Raw genomic sequence first — 24,537 nt, 5'->3', positions numbered from 1 at the left:
GCATTGGTTGAGATCTGTGATAGTAGTGTGGATGGGTTGGCTACTATGGTTGTAGCTTTTGGGAATACTTTAAGACGTTGATAATCAATATAAAGGTGCCACTTCCCATTCAGTTTCGGTATGGGTAAACACAGAGAATTTGTTGTTGAACTACATCGTCAAACTATTTCTGATCTCAAGTTGTTTTACAATGTCATGAACGGCTGCTTCTGCTTCTGGTTTGATTGTGTATTGTTATTGTGGGGGAGGGGGGTCTCCATCGAGCTGTACGATGCAATCAATGAGTCCACATTCATGTTCATGTGTAGCCCAAATGCTGTCATGTTTGTCAATTAGCTGTTGAATGGGGTCTGTAATGGATATGGACATAATGCTGGCCTTGTTTTTTGGTGGGCATTTTAAATCAATTTGTTTTTCAAAACAATGAATTACGAAGCCATGTTTTCACATAATGTCCATACCAAATACAGTTCCCTCACTATTATTAGGCAAAACCCAGAAGGATTCTTCTAGAACTGCAACGCCTATGACGGGTTGTGTTTGTGTTGCAATCATTAGCGTATCACCAATTCCCTTTATTTGAATGGTCTCATCTGTCAAAGGTAGCGGTATGTCAATAAAAGAGCAAGATGCACCAGAATTAATAAGTACGTCAGCTAACCGGCCTCCTAGATTAACTCTTATTTTAATTCGGTTCCTGCTTTGGACTATGCTCCAATCGCAAGGAGGCCACAGATTCCTATGGTGAATAGCAGTCGCCGGAAGTTCCGGTCGCGCCGTTATTTCCATCAATGAAACTCCTCGCAATAAACTCGTTAAACTTCTCTAATTTAATATCGATCTCGGACATTGTTGATTGGTCCCTAGCCGATTGGTTTTTTAAGTCTCCTTATTTTTTGTGGCAGTTTTTTATGGTGTGATTGGGTTTTCTGCAATAGTAACAGTACATTCGAAATTTGGGGCCAGATGTGTGCGTGCCTTTCCCTTCTGTCTGCCAGCGTGTGGATGCAACAGCACTGGGTTTTAACATCCATTGCTGTTCTATTCTCAATCCCCAGTGCACAATTGCATTAAATTAGTTTTCTGCCGGGTCGACACAATTTATTAAAAAGCTTTCTGAAATGGGATACCAGTGTTGTTTTTTATGATTTGTAATAATGGCTCGTGATCGCAGCTTGCGTTTTCCATCCCAGAGTGCTCTTTGTATGTTACCCACACACGCTTAATATATGCTTCAAATGACTCACCGTTTGCCTGTTTGATTTCCAGAATTCTACTCCAATCTGAGTTTGTGGGTCCCCTTAGATCTAACAATGCTTGTTTTAAACGTTGGTAAATGACTTCGTCATTTTCGTCAACATATTTCTCTATTATGTGTCCGGATTTCACTTCTGGGGTTAGCTTAGATCTGAGCTCTGTGAGAATGGTTAACAATCCGATTTGCCATACATCTCTAGTTTCTAACTTGTATACAGTGGCCTGTAAAATTAATGTTTTCCAATTCATCTGAAATTGTCCCTTTCGGAGCATGACTCCTACGATTTGTTTGTGTTTTGAACACTCGTCGCATGTTAGCGGGCGGCTAATCAAAGTTATTTCATCGTTCACGTTTGTCATGGTTTTAAGAACGTCAACACAAACAGATTTTGAGGGTGCTTCGCTTGATATTGTTCTCGTTTTAATGGGACTTCGTTGATTTTGCTCATGTTTTTGTACAGTAGCTCACTCTTCGATTTGGATATCTCTCCTTGTTTTGTTTGTCTATGCAGCAACATCATCATCATCACTATCATCAATTCTTTCCGATCCAAAAGTTTCATCCAGTGCTGCTTGCTTAACTGGAGCCACTGGGAAGCCTGCATTACTGCAGCAGTCTTCGAGAGCAGAGATGTAATCGCCGCCGATTTTTAGTCCGATTTTTTTACTTCTTTAGCCCATCTATTTCTCTCGCCATTAACTCGCTCTGCCTTGTCCAGCTTTGTTTTTCGTATGTAAATGCTTCAATTTGTGCCTTTAGTATTTGCAATTTGTCCGAGTGCTCTCTTTTGATTTCTCGGATATTTGCAATCGTGTGTTCTGTCTCAGCGATTGTCTTGAGGTCATTTTTGCGTAGTAGGTAGACGATCTCCTGATCTACACTGCAATTCTGTCCCTGAGAAGCCATGTTTCCCACTAAATCCCGATTTCACTGCATGAAAAGTGGAATTTTCGTCAGAATGTGGCACTGTAGATTGCTGTGAAACTCCAAGTTTACGACTGCGCACGACAATTTGCAGCCAACACCGAAAACTGCCGTAAGTTGTCAGAAGTTGACGTGGGTCTTGCTTGGAAGTTGTCCCCCCTTCCCCTAATTCTAGGGGAGGCTTTAACATGTAAATGAACATGCTGTGAGCTATACAAATGCAAATCAGGGTAGCAGCTGGGGGAGTTTTACTCAGGTAACATTCTGAGAGGTTTTAATCTTTGATTTTAAGAAAATCTTTGGTATCAGTAAAGCCAAATTACAGACTCTTAAATTTTAGTTTGAATTTATTTAATTTTTAAAGTATGCTACACTGTTAACACATTGTCTTCATGATGTAAACATCACTTAGTATTTTGAGTTATGGACATTTACTTAAAAAATCTTAGTTCATTTAACTTTTAAGTGTATAAAATTAATTAAACTAAAACATTCAAGTGAATGAACTTTAGCAGTACATGTTGTAAGGAACACCCATAATCCTTTGTCTCAGAATATTACGATTATTTAAGCTTTTTTACAGAATTAAGAACTAATAAGAACTTTAACTACTTAAATATTTGTTAAAATGTCATAGAGGTTTATGCTCTAATATTATTCATGTTGTTTAGTTTAAAATGATAAATGACCATTTTTGTAAATGAAAGTCCCCGTTCAGGTGATCAGTGTTTATTGACATAAACAACACATTGTATTGTATTGTGTTTCAGTGGAGAATCAAGTTTATTTAATGACTGACTAAGTCATGAGTTTTGTGTTATAATACCATTTATAACACTAAGAGAATTATAATTATACATTAATTAAAAATATATTTTTTTTCAACTCAGTTAACTAAGTGGAGATGTTGGACAGAGTAATTCAAAATCAACTTTAAGTTTAATGACAATCATTTATCAAACTTTTCTTCACCATTTATCACAATACTTTCAAAATATTTTTTCCTAATAATTTTTAAACTATCCCTTTAAGTAGATTCAATTTCTTCAGGCTAACAGTGTATATTAATTACTCGTAATTAGCAATAACCAATGTTAGATAAAAAAGATACACCAAACTATTTATTTCAACAATTTTAATTGTTTTGACAGAGTTTTAATCAGGCTCAATTTGTGCATTCTATGCAAACCCCATCAAACAACATGTCAAACAACAAAATGTCTGTCCGGATGGGAATGAAGCAAGGTAACTTGTGCAATTACATCACAGCTCAAATACTGTGCATAGTGGAATGACTACAGTTTATTGAATTCACATACTGGTAATCCTGCCATACTTGTCCATCATTTACATCTCCTAACACACCCTTTGGCAGTTCCCGCTTTCGCCTTTTATCTAATTTCTCTTCAAATCCAAGTCTTTTAACAAGTCCTCCCAGAGACTGCACAACACTCTTGTAACAGTAAGAACGTATTGGATGGACATACTCTTCACCGCTCGAATATGTAGCCTATCTTAGCAAGGCAGAGCCATATTTCTTCCTTAATGCAGACCTCTGCTGTGGGTGATTGTAGAACGGGATGTGACCACAAGTCCTGCAAACCTTTGTACCATCCCGTCTGCGCTCATAGGTTTCAGTAAGCATGTACACTGTCATACATTTTGGACAAACCACATACTGTAAGAAGTCGTCACGGAGGATACCAGTCAATTTCATCATGGCCAAAAGTTTCATCAACAAGTTTTCTGTTTTTTCACTTCTGGACTGATCACTTCCATGCTCCTCCCCATCTTGTATGTGAGGATAGGCTTCACTCTGCTCCTCAGCAAGGATTTCCCCCCTCTTCATCCACATAGTCATCCTATGGAAATTTAAAGGACATATTTAAAACACATGCAATGCACATACTCAGCACCACCATTAGACCATTAGAGATTGAAAAGTCCATCATGAATATGGCCATTTGAGATTGAAAACCCCATCGTTAATATGGTCATTTGAGATTTAAAAAGAACATAATTAATATGGTCATTTCTCATCAATATGGCCATTTGAGTATGAAAAGATTTGAAAACTGTAGTTGGAAAAGATCATGTGCATCTCAAACAGCTAGCTTTATCCTAGTGCAATGAACCAGTTAAGTACTTTGTGTGAACTTCATCCACTTCAACTTCATTTTAGTTTTTTTTATACTTTATAAAGTGTGTTTATACTTTAGTTGCTTTCATTAGTTAACTAACAGAAATTTGATAGTAGAAAACAATAATGTGGGTGAAACATGTAAGGTTTTCTCATTTTAGCTCTGGATTAGCATGTACTGAACTTTATACTGGTATATCCAAATGTAATTTCATGCTTACCACACAACAGGAGATGTCCAGGAAAAGATGAATGCTTTGGTCATCTGCTGTTTCGTCTGAAAAACAACAAACAGAAGATACCGTTATGCATTATAACGCGATATTCCTATTTAATTATAAATTAATTTATACTATTAAAATAACAACAACAGTGATAATCAACATTTAACTAGACCAGGGGTCTCAACCTTTTTGTGAGCAAGGGCTGCCACAATGGATAAAACATGCTGGATGGCTACTTTTTGATATAGCATACTCAAAACGTTTTTGTTTAACTTGTTGATTTTATTTTATTTTATTTTACTTGTTGATATGTTTTAGTATTGTTTAAAATGTTAACATACGTAAAGCAAGCCAAGCTTATATAAAAATATGTAATTATGCTCACCGTTGTCTGAACTGCAATTTGCTGGGTGCATTTCTTCAAATTCTTCAATCACTTTTTTTTCTGGGTCCTCGGATTGCACTTCACTTTCACCAATCTCTCTAACTCCAGTAAAGTTATCCGGGTCTTTACACATGACAGGACATCACTCACAGCGGGTTCATGACTGGATAGCAGCAGGCTCTGTACGTTATCTGACCTGACGTAGTCCTTTTGGATTTTTTCTCCCAAACTCCATTTTTGAAATAGCGCTGTGACGCGTCTGATACGTGTGGATCCATTTGCAACTCTTTATTGTAGTAGATGTACAATCAAAACAAGGTAACACTCCAGTAATGCACAAACGTAAACACAGACCAATGTCGAGGCAGGCAGAGAACGATCATAAGCGGTAATACAGTCCAAAGTCGGGGCAGGCGGAGAGCATTCATAAACGATAATCCAGTCCAATGTCGGGGCAGGCGGCAAGCAGCAATAATCCAATAGACAGTCCGAAATATACACCAGGAAAGCAAACACTAGAAAACACAGGTAAACGCTCAGTAATGTTGCGGGGCAAACAAGACTTCGCAAAGTACAAGTGTCCAAGTCCCAGGTTAAATAGACCCACTGATACGGTGCAGCTGGTGTGTAATCAGCAGGTCACGGGAATTATGGGAAATGTAGTATCGCTAATATGCAGGTGAATGTGAGGGTTGTGCACCGGGGGCGTTAATGCTGACATCCGTCACAGAGCCCCCCCCCTGCGAGCGGCTCCAGACGCGGGAAGCATTTTTCCGGGGACGACCTCGGGCACGAGGGGCCGGTTTGTCAGGATGTGATTCATGGAACTGGTGAATGAGGTTAGGGTCCAGGATGTTGTCCGCGTTCTCCCATGACCTCTCTTCAGGACCGTACCCCTCCCAGTCAACGAGGTATTGGATGGTGGAACCCTGCCGTCTGGAGTCCAACAGCTCGCGGACCAGATCCTCATCCTCACCGCCAACGACGATAGGAGGGGGGCCCGTCAGTCTGGATTCTACAGCCGCCCCCGGGTCCTCAGCGGGTTTGAGCAGAGACACATGAAAAGTGGGAGAAATGCGATAATTAGCAGGTAGTTGTAACCGGTAAGACACAGGAGTAATCTGTTTGACAATTTTAAAAGGGCCAACATACCTGGGACTTAGTTTTTTGCAGGGGAGACGAAGTCTTAGATCTCTGGTTGAAAGCCACACCAGCTGGCCAGGTTCGTAGCTTGGTTCGGGACGTCTGTGGCGGTCGGCTTTGTCTTTAAACTTCTTAATAGCTCGCGACAGATGGATGTGAGCCTGTTCCCATACCTCTTGACTCCGTGTGAACCAGGCGTCTACAGCAGGAACATCTGTGAGTTTATCATCCCAGGGGAGCATCGGGGGTTGATATCCAAGGATACATTGAAATGGGGTGAGACCAGTGGTGGTTTTCTTGATAGAGTTTTGAGCATATTCCGCCCAAGGTAGGAAGCGACACCAGTCATGTTGGTTTTGATGGCAATGGATTCTGAGAAATTTAGTAAGTTCTTGATTGAGGCGTTCCACTTGTCCGTTAGATTGTGGGTGATAGCCGGATGTGAGACTGATGTTAATGTTGAGAGTTTTGAAAAAAGCCTTCCATACCTTGGACGTAAACTGAGGACCCCGGTCTGATACAATGTCCTCTGGGAGCCCATAGTACCGAAAGATACAATGCAAGAGTTGTTCCGCTGTTTCCATAGCAGATGGGAGTTTGGGCAAAGGGATAAATCTGCAACCTTTTGAGAATCGATCAACCACGGAGAGAACGACAGTGTTGCCTTTGGAATTGGGTAAGTCAGTGACGAAGTCGATAGCTATGTGTGACCAGGGTCTTTGTGGAACTTCGAGGGGTTGAAGGAGACCTGCCGGGGCTTGATGAGGGGCTTTACTGGTGGCGCAGATGGAACAAGCATTGATGGCCGAGCTTACATCGGGGTACATGGATGGCCACCAAAACCTGTTTTTTAACATTTGCAAAGTGGTGTTGATGCCGGGATGGCCAGAGGAGAGAGATGTGTGCACCCAGAGAATGACTCGTTTTCTGTGTGATAGAGGAACAAATATACGGTCAGCAGGACATTCAACTGGTGGTGGGTTGAGATTATTGAGTTGATCAATCTCCCGCATAATGTTCCATTGTATGGGTGCAACAATGAGGGAGGGTGGGATGATGGGTTCGGGGCAAACAGACTGAGGGACAGAGTCATATTGACGTGAAAGGGCGTCAGCTTTGGTGTTTTTGGAGCCAGGTCGATATGTAATGGTGAATTGGAACCTTGTGAAAAAAAGTGCCCATCTTGCCTGTCTTGTGTTGAGCCGTTTAGCTGATTGTAAATACTCAAGATTACGGTGGTCAGTCAAAACGGTGAAGGGATGCTTGGCGCCTTCTAGCCAATGTCATTCGGTCCAATGAAATGCCGTAGCCAAGGCAACATCTAGTGTATCTATGACCTTGAATCAGGGCTGCGTTCAGCCCCGACACAACGTTGCACAACGTTTATTAAACAGAAACGGTGATGCATTGAACTTGTGATGATGCAAGAGTTGCAACTACGGTAGCTGAGAGGCAATTCTTTGTGTTCTTTTTTAAATGTTTCTGAAGCCTGATGAAATCGTTATAAATGTGTGTTTAATACTGTAAAATACCCTCGATGTTACAGTTACTGACCTTGCCGTCCAGAATGAAAGACAACATTGCAACTTGCGCATGGTTATATACATCTTTTCGCTGATTGGGCCGACATTTCTGACACACCCACCAAACAAGAGAAAACGCTTCTAAAACCAGGGGCACGTTCAATCTCACACCGGTGCGCAACGTTTTGCTACGGTTTCCGGGTTGAACGACATGTTTCCTGGAAATGGTGTGCAACGGCGTACAACAGGTTTTAGAAGCGTTTTCTCTTGTTTGGTGGGTGTGTCAGAAATGTCGACCCAATCAGCGGCAAGATGTATAAAACCACACGGTAGTAAAGAGACAGCTCGCTCAATGGGTTCAAGTTGGAATGTTGTCTTTCATTCTGGACGGCAAGGTCAGTGACTGTAACATTGAGGGTCTTTTACAGTATTAAACACACATTTATAATGATTTCATCAGGCTTCAGAAACATTTAAAAAAAGAACACAAAGAATGGCCTCTAAGCTACCGTAGTTGCAACTCTTGCGTCATCACAACAGGGAGTTCAACACATCGCCGTTTCTGTTTAATAAACATTGTGCAACGTTGTGCAACGTTTTGTCGGGGCTGAACGCAGCCCAGAGCACGTGCTCTTCTGCGACGCCCAAATGCATGAAACAGACACTCGAATAGCCTGCATCATTTTAATCCCGTCCGAATCGGAACATAAAATCATAGACGTCCTGGGGGACACGTTGAAACTCAAACGTTGTTTGGAAAACTAATCCCGTCCGAATCTCTTGTCTAATTGTCACACCTCAATTTTGCCATTTTTATAGCATTGTATTTTTATTAAAGAAATTTAATAATACATTTTCAGTGGGATTTAAACCCCTTTTGGCCCATTTGACATGTAAAAGAAAACCTGCTTAAAAATTATTCACACTTCCAGATATCATTAACAGTAATATATCGTTTATAAATTATTACATACAAAATTAATGGTAGTTATCAAGATTGGTGTGGTTTGGAATTGCTAAAACGTGTTTAGCAAAAAATTTGATCAAAATACTGACTTTGAATTAAAAATGAGTATTTTTGGTTATCGAAAATGAACCAGTGGTATTTTAAAATCTACAAGCATAATATGTTGCTCTTCTTTCAAATATAATTAATCACCTTGCTTGTCATTTGAAATTATTTAGTTTGTTTCTCGTTTTATGTCAATACGGTTGGCGGCTTTTATTTTGAAATTGAGAAACAGGAAGTTCGGAAAGTTTAAGAACATCTTCGTTCGGAGCTTTGTTTGTGCTTGCGCCCAACAGAGACTCGTTGTTTATGTTTATTATATAGGTTTTATGTTGGGCCTGTGGCTTTTTATGTTATTTGCTTTTTGAAATATATTTATTGTTTCTGAATGCTACATAACGTTAATTATCGTTATGGCGGCACAGTTTTATAGTAAGTTTAACATATCTTCAGGTCGTAGTTAGCCTATGGACTGTAGATTAAGTTACATAAATACATTTATTAGCAAGTGCAGTTATTTGTTGTTGTTTTTTTACGGAGATTTAAGACAAATGCATCCGATAGACATTTAAATGATTAACGTTACCGACAATTTCAACAAAACGACTGGGTAAGTTTTAAACTAGATCCTGCACTTTTTGTTATGAATATAAAAAACTGCTATATATATATGCTCACATAATCCATGTTTTTGTTTGTTTTGCAACGAAACTCTTCAAATATAGAAATATATTGGGTGTAACAAGTTAGCAGATCATTACTTTTATTTTTGTGAGCATGAATAACATGTAAGTTTGTAAGTCATTGTAATTTTATTTCGACTTCATTTATATAAAGGACACTTTAGTTGAGTTTCGTTTAACATACACAAGGTATATGTGACAGTTCCTTACATGAAAACAGTTGTAATTTGTTTTAACTACTTTCCCTTTTTTCAGATTATGGCGTCACCAGAGATTAAAGACCCTCCCCCGAAGAATTCATCCAATGCTGCGTTAACCAACGCAATAATCAAAGAAGCTTCTCCTGAATCAAAATGTCCTATATGCCTCGATCACTTCAAAAACATATCTTACCCTAATGTATGCATTCATAAGTTTTGCTTCTTGTGCATTTCTAAGTGGTCAAAGAACAAAGCAGAATGCCCTTTATGCAAGCAGCCATTTAACTCCATCTATCACAGCATTAAGGCTGAGAATGACTACAAAAGGTTTGATTTGCGACCAACAGAAAATGGCTCATTCGGCAATGTGGCAGGCCAAAGATTTAGATATCGGACTACACTTACAGGTGACCACAGACCAGCACCACAGCGAACGTCACCTCCCCCTGACCATGGGATCATATTCGAGAGTCTGAGCGGACCCCTTCCTCCGTGCCACAACAGAGATTTTCATCGCATGATGAGGAGGTTGGCGGCAAGGCACAGGGCAGAGAGTGAAGGCAGGTCTGTGCGGATTCTTCGTGAACAGGAAGTAGTTAAATTCAGACGGGCCTTATACAGAAGAGGCCTGCGAGTTCAAAGCGTGCAAGATGGTGGCCGCACCAGAGAGACCTCTGCCGAGTTTTTCAGAAAGAACCCGGCTTGTCTTCACAGGCTTGTGCCTTGGTTGAGACGGGAGCTCACTGTTCTGTACGGCATGCATGGTTCTTTTGTCAACATACTGCAGCACATCATCATGACTCTTATCACTCGACACAACTTGGATGATCAGGCTGTTTTGCATGAGCTTAGGCCTTTCTTGCTGTCACACACAGAACATTTCTTGCACGAGTTTCTTAGCTTTGCTCAGTCTCCGTTCAACGTTGAGGCATACGACCAGCATGCTGTCTATGACCTGCCTGGCCCCTCCACAGAGGACAGCAGTTCAGAAACCTCTGTGATTGCCATCTCTGAGGATGAGAGTGATTCTTTAATGCCCGGACCCCAGGATTTTACCACTCCTAGGGTCAGCTTAAGCCAAACCGCATGGGATGATGAGACTCCGGGGCCGTCATACTCTTTAGAGCCATCCCAGGTTTTTCCTTTCCATGTGAGAGACTCAGACTCTGAAAGTAGTGTAGAGGAAACGACAGTGTCTGTTGCTGCTGTGACACATCAAGATCATACCTCAGGCAGTGATGAAGACTGTGTTATTGTTGGGTATGTCAAGCCTACGACAGAAAGGACACCAGAACTGATCCAGCTTACCTCTGATTCAGAGGAGTCTGACGAGAATGGAGAGCCACAAAGTCCTCGACCACCCCAACACATTCGTTTTACTTCAGAGTCACCGTCTGTCACTCAAAGACCCTCGGGTAGGTCACCTAAAGACACTACGCATGTCCACACCTCAAATCGCCATAGACAAGGAGATAACCATGATAAAAGACATCATGAAAGAGAAGGATCCTCACGTAGTAACAGGACGCACTCCGGCTCTCATAGCAGAAACCACTCATTATCTAAAGATGGTACGCATAAGAGGAGACGAGAAAAAGAAACCAGTCACAACACTTCATCTTATTCGCATTCGTATAGCCGGTATAAAGAGAGCTGCATGGGATATTATACAGAGACGCACTCATCTTACTCCAGCTATTACAGAAATGTCCATGATCGCTCGCGTTCTAGGTCACGGAGTAGAAGGCGAAGCAAAGACTGCCGGGACAGAGTCCACTCGAGGAGTAGTTCTAGATTTAGCTCCAACTCCTCCATCCGTCATGGCAGAAGCCACTCGAGGAGCAGCTGTAGAATCAACGTGTCACAACAAGATGAATACGGGAGGAAGAGAACGTACAAAACAAAGCATCTAGAGAAACGCCAAAGAAAGAGTTCTGGAAAATCATACTCTGAACCTGTTGAAGATTGTATAAGGAAGAAAAAGAAAGAGAAGAAGCGTCACAAGAAGTCCAAAAAGAAAAGTAGGAGTCCAAGTACAGACTTTGGTTGTGATGATAAGTCTGAGGGGCACAGCAGGAAACATCACAAAAAGAGGAGGAAACACAGGAGGAAAAGCAAAAGAGACAAGGGTAAAGGGAGGATGAGAAGGAATAGCCCAGATCTGATTACAGTTACCACTGACAGTCAAAGTGACAATACAGACCCTACTCTACCCTCAGATAGTAATGTCTGTTTTGTTAAATCCACTGTTGTTATTGCAGACAGTGCTAGAAAAACTCAACAAGCATCTGCTGCCACTGAATGTAGTTCTATTGGGGATGTAGAAAATCACCCCCCAAAAGATTAATGTCATACTGCCTTTTAAAATAAACAGTTATTGAAACAAATTGCCAAAAAAAAATGTATGATTGTTTATAAATATAAAGTTTGTTTATAAAGTTTTATAAATTCCAAATGTATACATGAAATGCTAAATATTAGGCCCAATAGGTTTGTAATTGTATGACTTCATGTAACATCAAGTTAACAATCATTTTTGTACAACAACATTCTCAAAGGTTTACATTTTTTTCAGACCTCTTTTATGTGACTGGCTCTAATAAACTGCCTTTTACAATGTATTTTGGTGTGTATATTTGCTTTAAAGACTCACAAAGGGAGTTTAACAAACATGTACTATAAAAAGCGCTACTGAAACACATTTAATACGTTTATCAAATAGATTATTCAAAAGCAAGTTAAAGTGCACCTATTTCATTGCTAAAACAACGTTATTTTGTGTATTTGGTATAATCCAATGTGTTTGTGTGGTTTATGGTTTAAAAACGAAGACAGACATTATCAGAATTTCTCCCGCTTTGTCTCACAGCCTGTAAGTTAATTCCTGTTAGCAACAGAAACTTTCAAACATGGTAAGGAGCATCACATTTCTTGCTGACATCAGAGGTATTCATACCAATGAAAACTTAGAGATAAGCTTTTGTACAAAATCTGTGCTTTCATGAAACAGGGAAATTTGGAGCTACAAAAATGTACGGTATTTGGAAAATAATGTTTTTCCAACCATAAACCACGCGAACACATTGTATTATACCAAATACCGGTGATGGGAGAAACAAAGGTTTTCGAACCTTCAAATCAATTAAACCAATTGCTTTGCAAATGTATTCAGTTTTTCGAAGCGTTCGAAACACCACACACTCTGGCGACACCTGCTGGTAAAAATAGTTTAAGCAGCAAGATCTGTCCAAACATTTTACACTTTTTACAAAATAATAGCAAGAAAAATAAATTATTTAATTTAATTAAGACATAATTAAAAATGTATTCTGTGTTTTTAGTTTTATTTATGGCAAACAAATCATTAAAACAAACTCACTTTTAATTATGCACATTTTTGTCATTAAATCTGTCTATGAACAAAAAGTAGACAAAATAGTAGTGTTATTAGTGAGAAGAATGAATGTTTTATGAACTTTTATAAAAAAACTGACCCGAGTTCACATACACTAGTCATTTGTGATCAACTTCCCCTAGTGGTGAATCGTCAAATTTTCGAAACGTTTCGAAACAGTTATGACGTAATGAAGCCTCGTTTGCTAAAATCACGTTACTTTGGCCAGTTTGAAACAAGCTCCGAACCAAGGATTCGAAACAAAAGATTCATAAATGTTTTTCGAAGCCTCATGAAGCGTGCTTCGAAATTGCCCATCACATAACACAACATAACGTTGTTTGTAGCAATGAAATAGGTGCTCTTTGAGGGCTTTATTAAAATATTTGGGTGTAGACAGTAGGTGGCGGTAATGCGCATCCAAGTTTACAAAGCGGAATAAAATAGGAGGAAAAGAATAAACAAGGTAGCAACAACAGGAGAAGGGATAAGATACTCAGGATGCTGTCGTGGAATATCTGAAGAATATAGGGATATATGATAGGATATAGGTTATTTATTATTATTATTATTATTTTTTTCCCCCTAAATTTAATTTGTATTATTATATATTAATGTAAAGTAGATCATTTCCATGCTGCATACTCCGATACAGTAGGTGGCGGTATGCAGCTGATAAGTCATGGTTGCAATGTGCCATAAAACGAAGAAGAAGAAGAAACAAGGAAGCAGTGGTGCTGCTGATGTGACTGTTGTTACACGTGAAGGAAAATGGCATCGAACAGTCATGTAATTGGCTGTAAAAATTGTGAGTAAAAAAGGAATGGAATAATTTACAAATCTCATAAACTTATATTTTATTCACAATAGAATATAAATAACATATCAAATGTTGAAAGTGAGATATTTTGAAATGTCATGCCAAATATTGGCTCATTTATGATTTCATGAGAGCTACACATTCCAAAAAAAGTTGGGACAGGTAGCAATAAGAAGCCATAAAAGTTAAATGTACATACAAGGAACAGCTGGAGGAGGACCAATGTTTAGGAATAGGAATGTTCATTCTTGTCTAATACAGGCTTCTAGTTGCTCAACGGTCTTTGGTCTTCTTTGTTGCATCTTCCTCTTTATGATGCATCAAATGTTTTCTATGGGTGAAAGATCTGGACTGCAGGCTGGCCATTTCAGTACTCGGATCCTTCTTCTACGCAGTTTTGATGTTGTAATTGATGCAGTATGTGGTCTGGCATTGTCATGTTGGAAAATGCAAGGTCTTCCCTGAAAGAGACGACGTCTGAATGGGATCATATGCATCTAGAACTTGGATAAACCTTTCAGCATTGATGGTGCCTTTCCAGATGTGTAAGCTGCCCATCCCACACGTACTCATGCAACCCCAAACCATCAGAGATGCAGGTTTCTGAAAAGAGCGCTAATAACAACTTGGGTTGTCATTGTTCTCTTAAGTCCGGATGAAATGGCATCCCAGTTTTTCAAAAAGAACTTCAAATTTTGATTCGTTGGACCACAGAACAGTTTTCCACTTTGCCAAAGTCCATTTTAAATGAGCCTTGCCCAGGGAAAACGCCTGTGCTTCTGGATCATGTTTAGATATGGCTTCTTTTTTGACCTATAGAGTTTTAGCTGGCAGCGGAGAATGACACGGTGGATTGTGTTTACCGACAATGTTTTCTGGAAGTATTCCTGAGCCCATGTTATGATTTCCATTACAGTAGCATTCCTGTATGTGATGCAGTGCAGTCTAAGAGCCCGAAGATCACGGGCATCCGGTATGGTTTTCCGGTCTTGACCCTTACGCACAGAGATTGTTCCAGATTCTCTGAATCTTTGAATGATATTATGCACTGTAGATGATGATAACTTCAATCTCATTGCAATTTTTCTCTGAGAAACTAAGAAAACTATTTTTCGCTGCAGCATTTGGGGAATTGGTGATTCTCTGCCCATCTTGACCTCTGAGAGACACTGCCACTCTGAGAGGCTCTTTTTATACCCAATCATGTTGCCAATTGACCTAATAAGTTGCAAATTGGTCTTTCAACTGTTCCTTATATGTACATTTAAATTTTCTGGCCTCTTATTGCTAACTGTCCCAACTTTTTTTGGAATGTGTAGCTCTCATGAAATCCAAAATGAGCCAATATTTGGCATGACATTTCAAAATATCTTACTTTCAACATTTGATATGTTATCTATATTCTACTGTGAATAAAATATAAGTTTATGAGATTTGTGGGTTGGTCCATTCCTTTTTTGCTCACAGTTTCTGCTGTGTCCCAACTTTTTCTGTTTTGGGGTTGTACTTGAAAATATATAAGCAGTGGTTTTATCTTTTTAATATACATTATTTTATAAAAGTAGCCTAGGTAAATCTTCTCTTAACCTTATCTTAACTAAGACCTATTATAACCTTGCACTAAACCAACACATTTAATTCCTGTAAACATTTATAAACTATTATAAAAAATTACCACCAGTAATTGTTTCTGTTTTGATTTATTTTAGATTGTTTTCAGTCATAGTATTAACTTCATTATGTTCTTTGTTATTTCAGTTGTAATGAATTTTCTATTATATGTGGGAAAATATTAATAAGTGAAAGTGATCCCTTAACTTTTGAATGGGTAGTCCATATTATATAAGCTAGTTGGAGAGAAAAAAAATACTGCTCTATGTGTAATTGAATAGTAAGCTACATAATAATATATTATACTTCATTATATATAGCAGTATACATACTTTATCTTCTGTACATTTCTCCTCATCTTTTCTCTTTTCTTAACCTGGACACTTTGATGGCTCTTTTTCTTATCTGTAGTTTAAAATGTGTTGCATTACATCTACCGCTCTGCCTCCATATGCGGTGTCTCCATTAGATGCTGTGTAACTTGAGGTGAAGCCCACCGTAGCTCGATCTTCTCTGAGTAACAGCTGAGTACCCACCCGGAAGTAACAAATCTTCTCTGGACAAACACTACAAAGTCCCGACCAGATTAACTGATGGCATGGTGACAATGGTATGATTGGCGCGAGGTTCAGTTGAGGCATTAAAATCCGATCACACATTCTGTTATCCTCGACACAGAGCGCGCGGTTCATGGCTGCGTAGCGTAGCAACGGTGACGCGACCCACGTCATGGAGCGCAACTTCCGCTCCCTAGCACTTTGTAAAGTAATGCTTTGACTCGTTTTAACGCGTTGTTAGACGCGATATGTGAACGAACACTTGAACGTTTAAATATAAAACAAAGTGAATAAAAATCTTTCTGCGGGCCAGATTATGTTATATTTTTGAAAGGTGACGCGGGCCGCAGAGATGGGGAGGGCGGGCCGCAAATGGCCCGCAGGCCGGGAGTTTGAGACCACTGGTTTAGATGGATTTGTACACTCTGAAGGGAGGTCAGCCATTCTTTGTTCCTCTGTGGGTCTCCTAAGCTTCCGACATGTGACACAATGATGCTCTGTTAATGCCTGGAATCCAGTAGCCTTGTGATCTGATCTCATTAATTGTGAGGCCCTTTCCTTGGTGTTTGACATTCACATGACATTCAGAGATAATCATCTTTGTTATGTGGTGATATTTAGGTATGACTGCTGGGTGTTTGACTGAGTTGGGTAGGGGTGCATCGCAAAGCCTTCCTTCCACCTTGAGTACTCCTCCTTGATCTAGGAAGGCATCAAGATGATATAACTTGCTGCCAGGTGACAGCTGGGCTCCCTTACTCAACAACTTGATATCCTAAGGATAGGTGTTTCTTTGTAAGTCCTTAATAATGATGCATTTGGCATTTTCTCGTTCAGCTACAGTACTAGGACTTTGGACTTATTTCCTTTTGCTCGGCGAACAAGGCAAGCTACAGCTTGGACAGCTCTAGACCATAAAGACAGCTTTAATAAGTGGTCTGAGAGGCTGATTTCTGTTGTTTCTGTACTCAGTGTCTGAACTTCAGGATCTCCAATTGCTAGTGCAATGTCAATATCTGCAACAGGAGGTATGTCTTCAATAAGAAACTTGGCCCTGTCAACCAGTTTGAGGTAAGAATCTCACCAGCGTTCAAACCTCTTGACGCATGGTCAACTGGGTTTTCATTAGTGGGAACATATCTCCACTGTTGAGGATAAGTGCTGAGATGGATCTTCTGGCCACGAACGTGTGAAAGCGCCGTGCTTTGTTGTTTATGTATCCCAAAACTACTTGAGAATCAGTCCAGAAATGTTCTTCTATGTCTGCATATTTCAGCTCCTGTTTCAATATATTGCTCATGGCAACTGAGATGGGAATAGTCTGGATCTTAATGGGAGCAACTCTTGATTTCCCTATGACCAGGGCTATCCGCTGTAACTGGCATCAGAGAAGTGATGAAGTTCTCTTTTGATGACCTTTCCAAAGTTTGCAGGCGCATAGCAGCAAGGTATATTGATCCGCTCCAAGTTCACAAGATCAGCTTTCCAAAGCTCCCACCTTGGCTGTAATTCTTCAGGAAGGGGATTATCCCAGCCTGTTCCGTTTCTGCACATTTCCTGAAGCACTAATTTTCCACTGAGCAGGAAAGGAGCAATAAAGCCCAGCGGATCGTACAGTGAATCAACTGTAGATAGTATGCCACGGCGTGTTGCTGGCTGGTCTTTGAGGTCAACAGAGAATCTAAATCTGTCAGAATCAATGCGCCAGTGTATCCCTAAAGCTCTCTCTAGGGGTGTGTCATCGAAGTTGAGGTCAAACGACTTTACTTCAATAGCTCGTTCAGAAACTGGAATGCTATCCAGAACAACTCTGTCATTGGTAATAAATTTGGGCAGTCTAAGACCACCTAAGGCGCACAGTTGACAAGCTTCTCTTGCTACCTGAACAGCTTCTTCTGTACTGGCTACACTGGTGACACCATCATGTACATAGAAGTCTGTTGTGATGAATTTTGAGCCAAGAGGATACATGGACTCATATTCCTTAGCAAGATGTTTTAGGCCATAGTTGGCGCATTCAGGTGATGAAGTAGCACTGAAAAGATGGACCTTCATGCGGTATTCTCGTGGGTGTGAAGACAAGTTTCCATTTTTCCACCAGAGAAAACAGAGGTAATTTCGATCTGCTTCTTCCACATGAAATTGGTGAAACATCTTTTCCACATCGCACATAAGGGCGACGGGATGTTGTCTGAACTTTACAAGAACACCAGTCAGATTATTCATTAAATATGGACCTTGGAGTAAATGGTCATTAAGGCTGGTACCCTGGTACTTGGCAGAGCAGTCGAAGACAACACGGAGCTTGTCTGGCTTTTTGGGATGGTACACCCCGTGATGAGGGATGTACCAGTTCTCTTCATCCTTTCCTTCCCTATATACTTCTTCTGCATCACCAACTACCTCTTCCATAAACCTTAGTTTAGTGTTCCTTGTACCTTTCATCTTTCAACAGTTTTCTTTTGAGATGATTGAGCCTTAGAATAGCAAGCTGTTTATTGTTAGGCAAATGAGGTCTTGCCCTGAAAGGGAGAGGCATCTTGTAATGTCCGTAGTCATTCTTCCTGATGCCTTGCTGCAGTTTGGTCAAGAAGAGGATGTCATCCTGTGAGACAGTTGTATTGTCTTCACCATCGTCTTTGAAGTCAGACTCCAATACTTTAATAACATCTGCTGGAGTCACTGGGGGGAGCTCTTTAAAACTGACTCGATGACAAATGGTATTGAAACAAATGGTATTGCGATTCCTGGTCTGATGACAGACGACCAACAACGCTCTACCTAGGTCTGTATGAATTGCATAGGGTTCATTGTCTCCTTCCAAAATCACCTCTTTTGGTGCCAAAGCCCTTGGGCAGCTGTAGCCTATGAGAAGGCCAACCTCACAATCTTGCAGAGGTGGAATTTTGTCCACTATTTTAGACAGATGCTTCCAATGTCATGCTGTGTCACAAGTAGGGATGTGAGTACGGCTCACTGGAATAGAGTCCTTAGTGTAGGCAGGAGGCAGACTGAGAACAACAGAGGAATTGTAGCCTCTTACTTTGAGTCCTGACACTCTTTCACTCGGTATGATAACATCCGCAGTCATAGTTGTTAATTTCAGTCTCACAGGACAGGAGTCAGCATGTAGCTTGTTGCTCAATTCTCATTCAATAAACACAGTATCACTCTGGGTGTCAGCAGAGCATAAACAAGTTTTTCAGAGCCTGGATTCCTCTCAGTTGATACCCACACTGGCACGATCATTGAAGTATTGGTGGATGTTTCATGATTCTCTACTTTGTGAGATGTAGCAGTAGTTTTCTCTGTGTCACCTTGGTTTGAGACTGGTGCAGGGATGAATTTCTTTGTGTAGTTTTCGTCATGTAGACATGTTGGATGTCTACCTTTGCAGCTGTCACAGGACAAACGGTGACGGTAGTCTTTTGCAGCATGGCCCGGTTTCATGCAACCGTAGCAGAGTTTGTTCTCCTTCACATATTTCCATTTCTCTTCCAGGGATTTTGCCAAAAATTTAGAACAGCTGTGAATATTATGCTTTCTGTCTTTGCAGAAGAGACACGTGATATAATTTCCTTTAGTGGGGCTTTGTTCATTTTCATCATTCTGTTTATCTTCTGTAGCTGTTCGAATGTGAAAGATGTTAGCCTTGTTCCTTTTACTGTCCTTAGGATTCCATTTTTCTGAAATGTGGTCAGAGGCACGACGAGCGTTGAAGGAGGTCACTGGATTACATGTAATCTCTGCTTCCATTGACATGAAGGTCACAAAATCTATAATCTTTGGAAAGTCATTAGTCTCAATCAGTGTCTGCGTGACCTGACGGTTCCACTGTGCTGCTGCCCAATCTGGTAATTTGTGTATGAGTTTTTGGTTTTCATCACAGTCATTCAGTTTTTCAAGCCCTTTGACGTGAGGCATAGCTTGATGACATGCGTTCAAGAAGTCTGAGAATTCTCTGAACCCTTCAGCATCCTTAGATTGGATCTTAGGCGATTTGGATAATTTAACTAAAGCAAAAATAAATAAAGAGTTATTTAGCAGCATTTTGCTCAAAGTTTATGGAATTACATTTGTGTCAAATTAAACGCACGCAACTTTTGCAAAAACAAACAAAAATATACATTGATAAAAGAAAAAAACAATCAACTAACTAGCAAAAAAATTAACATCATCTTTAAATATACTGCATTCTTTGTTTATAGTTTTCTAAGTTTCACTTTCACTAAATATAGTTTTGAATGTGCTGCAAATGTTTTCGTTTTCACTTTCCAATTTTTTGTTTGCGCTTCGCAAATTTACGTTCTCCATTTTGACACAAACCTCTCGTGAGGGGCGGGCTTAACAGCGGTTCGCTCTTATTGGCTTGTGAGATTTTGATTGACAGCTCATTGAACCGGAACCCCGGAACAGAAGGTGGCGGTAGTGCGCCAATAAGCTGGATCCCAACCACTGTTAAAAATAACAAGAAGAAGACGATCGGACGCAGTTTATCAGCGGAGCTGCAAGTAGTCTAAACAAACGGTAATAAGAGTATATTAAAGAACATTATTGATAATACACGGATATTTTACACGTCAGCAGAGGAATTACAATAGTTCAAGATGAGTAATCGAGAGGCTCACGGTCCGGAGCACCAACACCATCCTCCTCGGCCGGACAATCGAGGCAGCCTGAGGTAAGTTTGTAATAACTATCAAAATAAATAGAATAATCCCACTGCAAGATTTATTCATGTGTGAAGGCTGCAACAGTTGTGTTAAACTGTATATGAATGGTATTGCATTTCTCAAAGCAGAGCAAAGATCGTTATGTAAAAGACCCATTTGTTCCATAGTCTACTTTGGCACATTTAGGCTTACAATGGATATGTGAAACGCAAAGATAATGATCTTTCTTTAATTGTGGTTAGGCAAACAATTCTATCTTTATTATTGTCCATAAAAAACAAATGTAAGATTTTAGCCTAATTCCGCTTTTTATTTTATATTACTTATCAGGACCAAAGAGTGTAATTTCTCCAGGTAGGCACTGAACCAGTTCATGTTGTTCTCTGTATATAAAATACCAATTTAAAGGGGCTTTGGTAAATTTTTAGGTTTTTTTAGTTTATGTTTTTATTAGATTTGAAATGTAACGAGTTCAGCATAGAATTCATGTTAGCTATTTCTACAAGAACAAGTGTGAGAACATATTTTGCAGCGAATGTTTAGTTTAAATCAATTTTAATTCAAATCAATTAATCTTTAATGCACGTTTACAAGAGCACTGCAAGGTTAAAATGAAGCCTTGAAAGGGGTAGTAATGTTTGCTGTTACTGGTGGGACAGAAAGCTCTTTTTGAAAAGATAACATTTTAAAGATCTTTACTTGTGTTCAGAAGATGAACCAAAGTCTTAAGGGTTTGGAACGACATGATGGTGAGTAAATGACGACAGAATTGTCTTATTTAGGCGTATTAGCAGCACTCTAAAAATGCATATCTGCACCACATCTGGTGGTATTCAGCCTACCTGCCCTTAATGTAGGAATGCCACTAATTTGGTTTCCATAATACTTCACATGATGATTTACTATGGACAGACATTGCTTTTTTATAAGCTACGATTTGACCATACTTTTCTCTTTTTTTTTTTAGAATTGAGCCTCTATGGTGTGATGTTTGGTCAGCTGTCTCTTGTACTATGAAGAACTGCAATGGAAGAAGAGACAGTGCTTGATTCGGCAGGTGAACTGCACATATTTTGTAAGACCAGATTTCATTTTAGAATATTTATCAAGAATTAACGTTTCATTTTTCATCTTTTATTTTTATTCATAATTCTAGCCAGGTAGATGGCATGACATTAAACTCTTAATCAACAACAACAACAACAACAAAAAAACACTGTAATAATACATCCTTCCCCCAAACTATTTTGCAAAGTCATTACTCATTATCATAGTAAGTAGCGTGCTGTCCCCTTCCCCTTAAAGCAAATGTGGTCTCAAGACTCATCCAATGCCATGTGTAAATAGGACTTATGTTACATGAGATTGGAATGACATTAACTAAATATCAGGATTTTTATTCTTGACATTCATGTACTTGCATATAGTTACTTTGGCATTATGTAATTATGTGTCCTTAGAAATGTATCAAACTAAATTTGGTTAGCATTATAACACATTGTTTCTTTTTCAGATGGTGGAGCAACTTTTTCAAGAGGAAATTGTTGACAATATCACAGACTCACAGAGGATGATGGTGTGGTCGTGGTGCCAGAGATCTATTGTCCTTTGTCAGACCAAAAGCCTTTGATATCACCATTGAATGTCTAGGAGTTATACCAACAGACACTTGATGTCATCCAAAGACTGTGCTCCATTTAAATTGTAAAAGTCATTTTCAGGTTTACAAGATACAAAAGCTGGTTCACAGATGTACCTTTCCTTTAAAACTATTTCCCACCTGTAATCACAATGGAGACACATCTCTGACTGCTGGGATTCCCCTCTTATTGTGATTCATATGCATGTGCAGAGTTATTCATGGCAACACTTTATAGCGTTGTGCTGGTAATTTATCTTTATATATCATGCCTTCTCACTACATCTGTCTGCCTGTGCTTTACATATCTGAGAGTCAACGCAGATAAACATGAAGGACAAATGCAATGCAAGACGTTATGCATGTTATATATCGGCATATGGATGATTAGATTAGAAACTTTTGTGTGTTTAAACATCACATGACATAGAAAATTGACTGTCCTCCATTTTCCTCCTTAGATTTAATTTGTACTTTAGACGTCAATGGGTACACTCTCATGTGTGCTTACCATCATTTATCAAAATATCTTCTCAGCAGAATAAAGAAACTTAAATAGGTTTACAACAACATGAGACTGAGTAAATAATAACAGAATTTTCATTGTTGTGTGAACTATCCCTTTAAGACTCTGTAAACCATTCAGATGCATGTAAAGTCATTAACAACTGTTAAACAGCATCTATAAATGATAAAAAAGACATTACTATTGGGGGAAACATTTTGTCTAGACATTTGAGTTCATTTCAACTGACACTCTGTTAAAGTAAGCATTATGTTGCACTGCTGTTTCCATTCTTTCTTTAAATTCATTTGCTTGGCCTTCGATGCATGCATGTGTGATCAAAGTTATTATCAGTTATTTTGAAGGCGTTTTTCTCTGACAGAAGCAGGTGCCTGTCAACCACTGCATGGGACAGAAAGTGCTGCCTCGTCCTGAGTTTCGCCGTCTAGGGCAGTAAAATAAACAATAAGCATTTAATGACATCACTACATCTAGCACAATAGTCATTCAACACTAATACTTTAAAATGTATAACTTGTTTGTAACTAATTGTTGCTTTAGAAAACCGCAAATTTACAGACAAGGTTAACATAAGAACCCTGAAATTTTGAAGCTGGTAACCCTGTGCACGGCTAACAGCAAAAACCTCCTCAGCAGCACATCAATAAAACTTGCATTGGGATTATTCTATTTATTTTGATAGTTATTAAAAACTTAACTTACCTCAGGTAAGGTTGCCTCGATTGTCCGGCCGAGGAGGATGGTGTTGTTGCTCCAGACCGTGAGCCTCCCGATTACTCATCTTGAACTATTGTTATTCCTCTGCTGACGTGTAAAATATCCGTGTTTTATCATTAAATAAATATACTCTTATTACCGTTTGTTTAGACTACTTGCAGCTCCGCTGATAAACAGCGTCCGATCGTCTTCTTCTTGTTATTTTTAATAGCGGTTGGGATCCAGCTTATTGGTGCACTACTGCCACCTTCTGTTCCGGGGTTCCGGTTCAATGAGCTGTCAATCAAAATCTCATAAGCCAATAAGAGCGAACCGCTGTTAAGCCCGCCCCTCACGAGAGGTTTGTGTCAAAATGGAGAACGTAAATTTGCGAAGCGCAAACGAAAACTTGGAAAGTGAAAACGAAAACATTTGCAGCACATTCAAAACTATATTTAGTGAAAGTGAAACTTAGAAAACTATAAACAAAGAATGCAGTATATTTAAAGATGATGTTAATGTTTTTGCTAGTTAGTTGATTGTTTTTATTTTCAGATAGTTTTTTTCTTTTATCAATGTATATTTTTGTTTGTTTTTGCAAAAGTTGCGTGCGTTTAATTTGACACAAATGTAATTCCATAAAAGTTTAGCAATAAAGTCCTTTTGGTGAAAGCCTTTTTGTTTAGTTCCTTGACAACACGTCCTCTATAGCTGGAGGTAAAGGTGTCAGCTTACTTCATTAATGGGGGATTTAATGGTCATTTTCAGTACTGGTTAGGAAGTTTTTGGTCATAGACCGGGCTCAGTGCTTCCTGTTTAGCTTGACATGTGTGTGGGTCAACTTCCACATCTCCAAATAAATGTGGGAAGACTCAAGTGTTCAGAGTTGTGATGTCACATGCTTGTATATCTGCCAACCATCTTGCTAATCTCTGTGAGGACACACCCTTTATTCGTCCCTGCAACAACATTTGTACCGGAATGTGCACTGTGTTAAAAACCTACAATAGGTTCTGTTGTCGTCAGCATCCAGTGAACCGCCAGCACATGCTGTGTTTATGACTGTTTATGACGCAATTTTCCCCTGTGGTCTTGTGCTAAAACGCCACTTACATCGACCTGTAAACGGCTT

At 39.5% G+C, this 24,537-nt stretch overlaps 1 protein-coding gene and 2 long non-coding RNA genes across 3 annotated transcripts; 2 read left to right on the top strand and 1 right to left on the bottom strand.

Moving 5' to 3' along the window:
* The first annotated feature begins 9,547 nt into the window (after positions 1 to 9,547).
* On the top strand, positions 9,548 to 12,108 carry LOC129444578 (E3 ubiquitin-protein ligase Topors). The gene has a single exon (XM_055205321.2). It carries the CDS (start codon positions 9,548 to 9,550, stop codon positions 11,834 to 11,836), a length of 2,289 nt encoding a protein of 762 aa, XP_055061296.2. The 3' UTR covers positions 11,837 to 12,108.
* A 7,922-nt stretch (positions 12,109 to 20,030) lies between these two features.
* Positions 20,031 to 22,104, top strand: LOC141362115 (uncharacterized). The gene is made up of 3 exons (XR_012368092.1): positions 20,031 to 20,552; positions 21,512 to 21,619; positions 22,058 to 22,104. It is a non-coding gene; the product is annotated as an uncharacterized lncRNA (long non-coding RNA).
* A 513-nt stretch (positions 22,105 to 22,617) lies between these two features.
* On the bottom strand, positions 22,618 to 24,045 carry LOC129444579 (uncharacterized). Its single transcript, XR_008644542.2, has 2 exons — positions 23,412 to 24,045; positions 22,618 to 23,133 (listed from the first exon to the last, which is right to left on the bottom strand). It is a non-coding gene; the product is annotated as an uncharacterized lncRNA (long non-coding RNA).
* Between the last annotated feature and the right edge of the window lie 492 nt (positions 24,046 to 24,537).

Source organism: Misgurnus anguillicaudatus, chromosome 3 (assembly GCF_027580225.2).
Source record: "Misgurnus anguillicaudatus chromosome 3, ASM2758022v2, whole genome shotgun sequence".
In the NCBI taxonomy this organism is placed as follows: Eukaryota; Metazoa; Chordata; class Actinopteri; order Cypriniformes; family Cobitidae; genus Misgurnus; species Misgurnus anguillicaudatus.
This window is presented reverse-complemented; position numbering and strand designations above follow the sequence as displayed.

Bases quoted from the DNA above. Each gene is read 5' to 3' on its own strand.
- LOC129444578 (XM_055205321.2), top strand. From the start codon at position 9,548: ATGGCGTCACCAGAGATTAAAGACCCTCCCCCGAAGAATTCATCCAAT.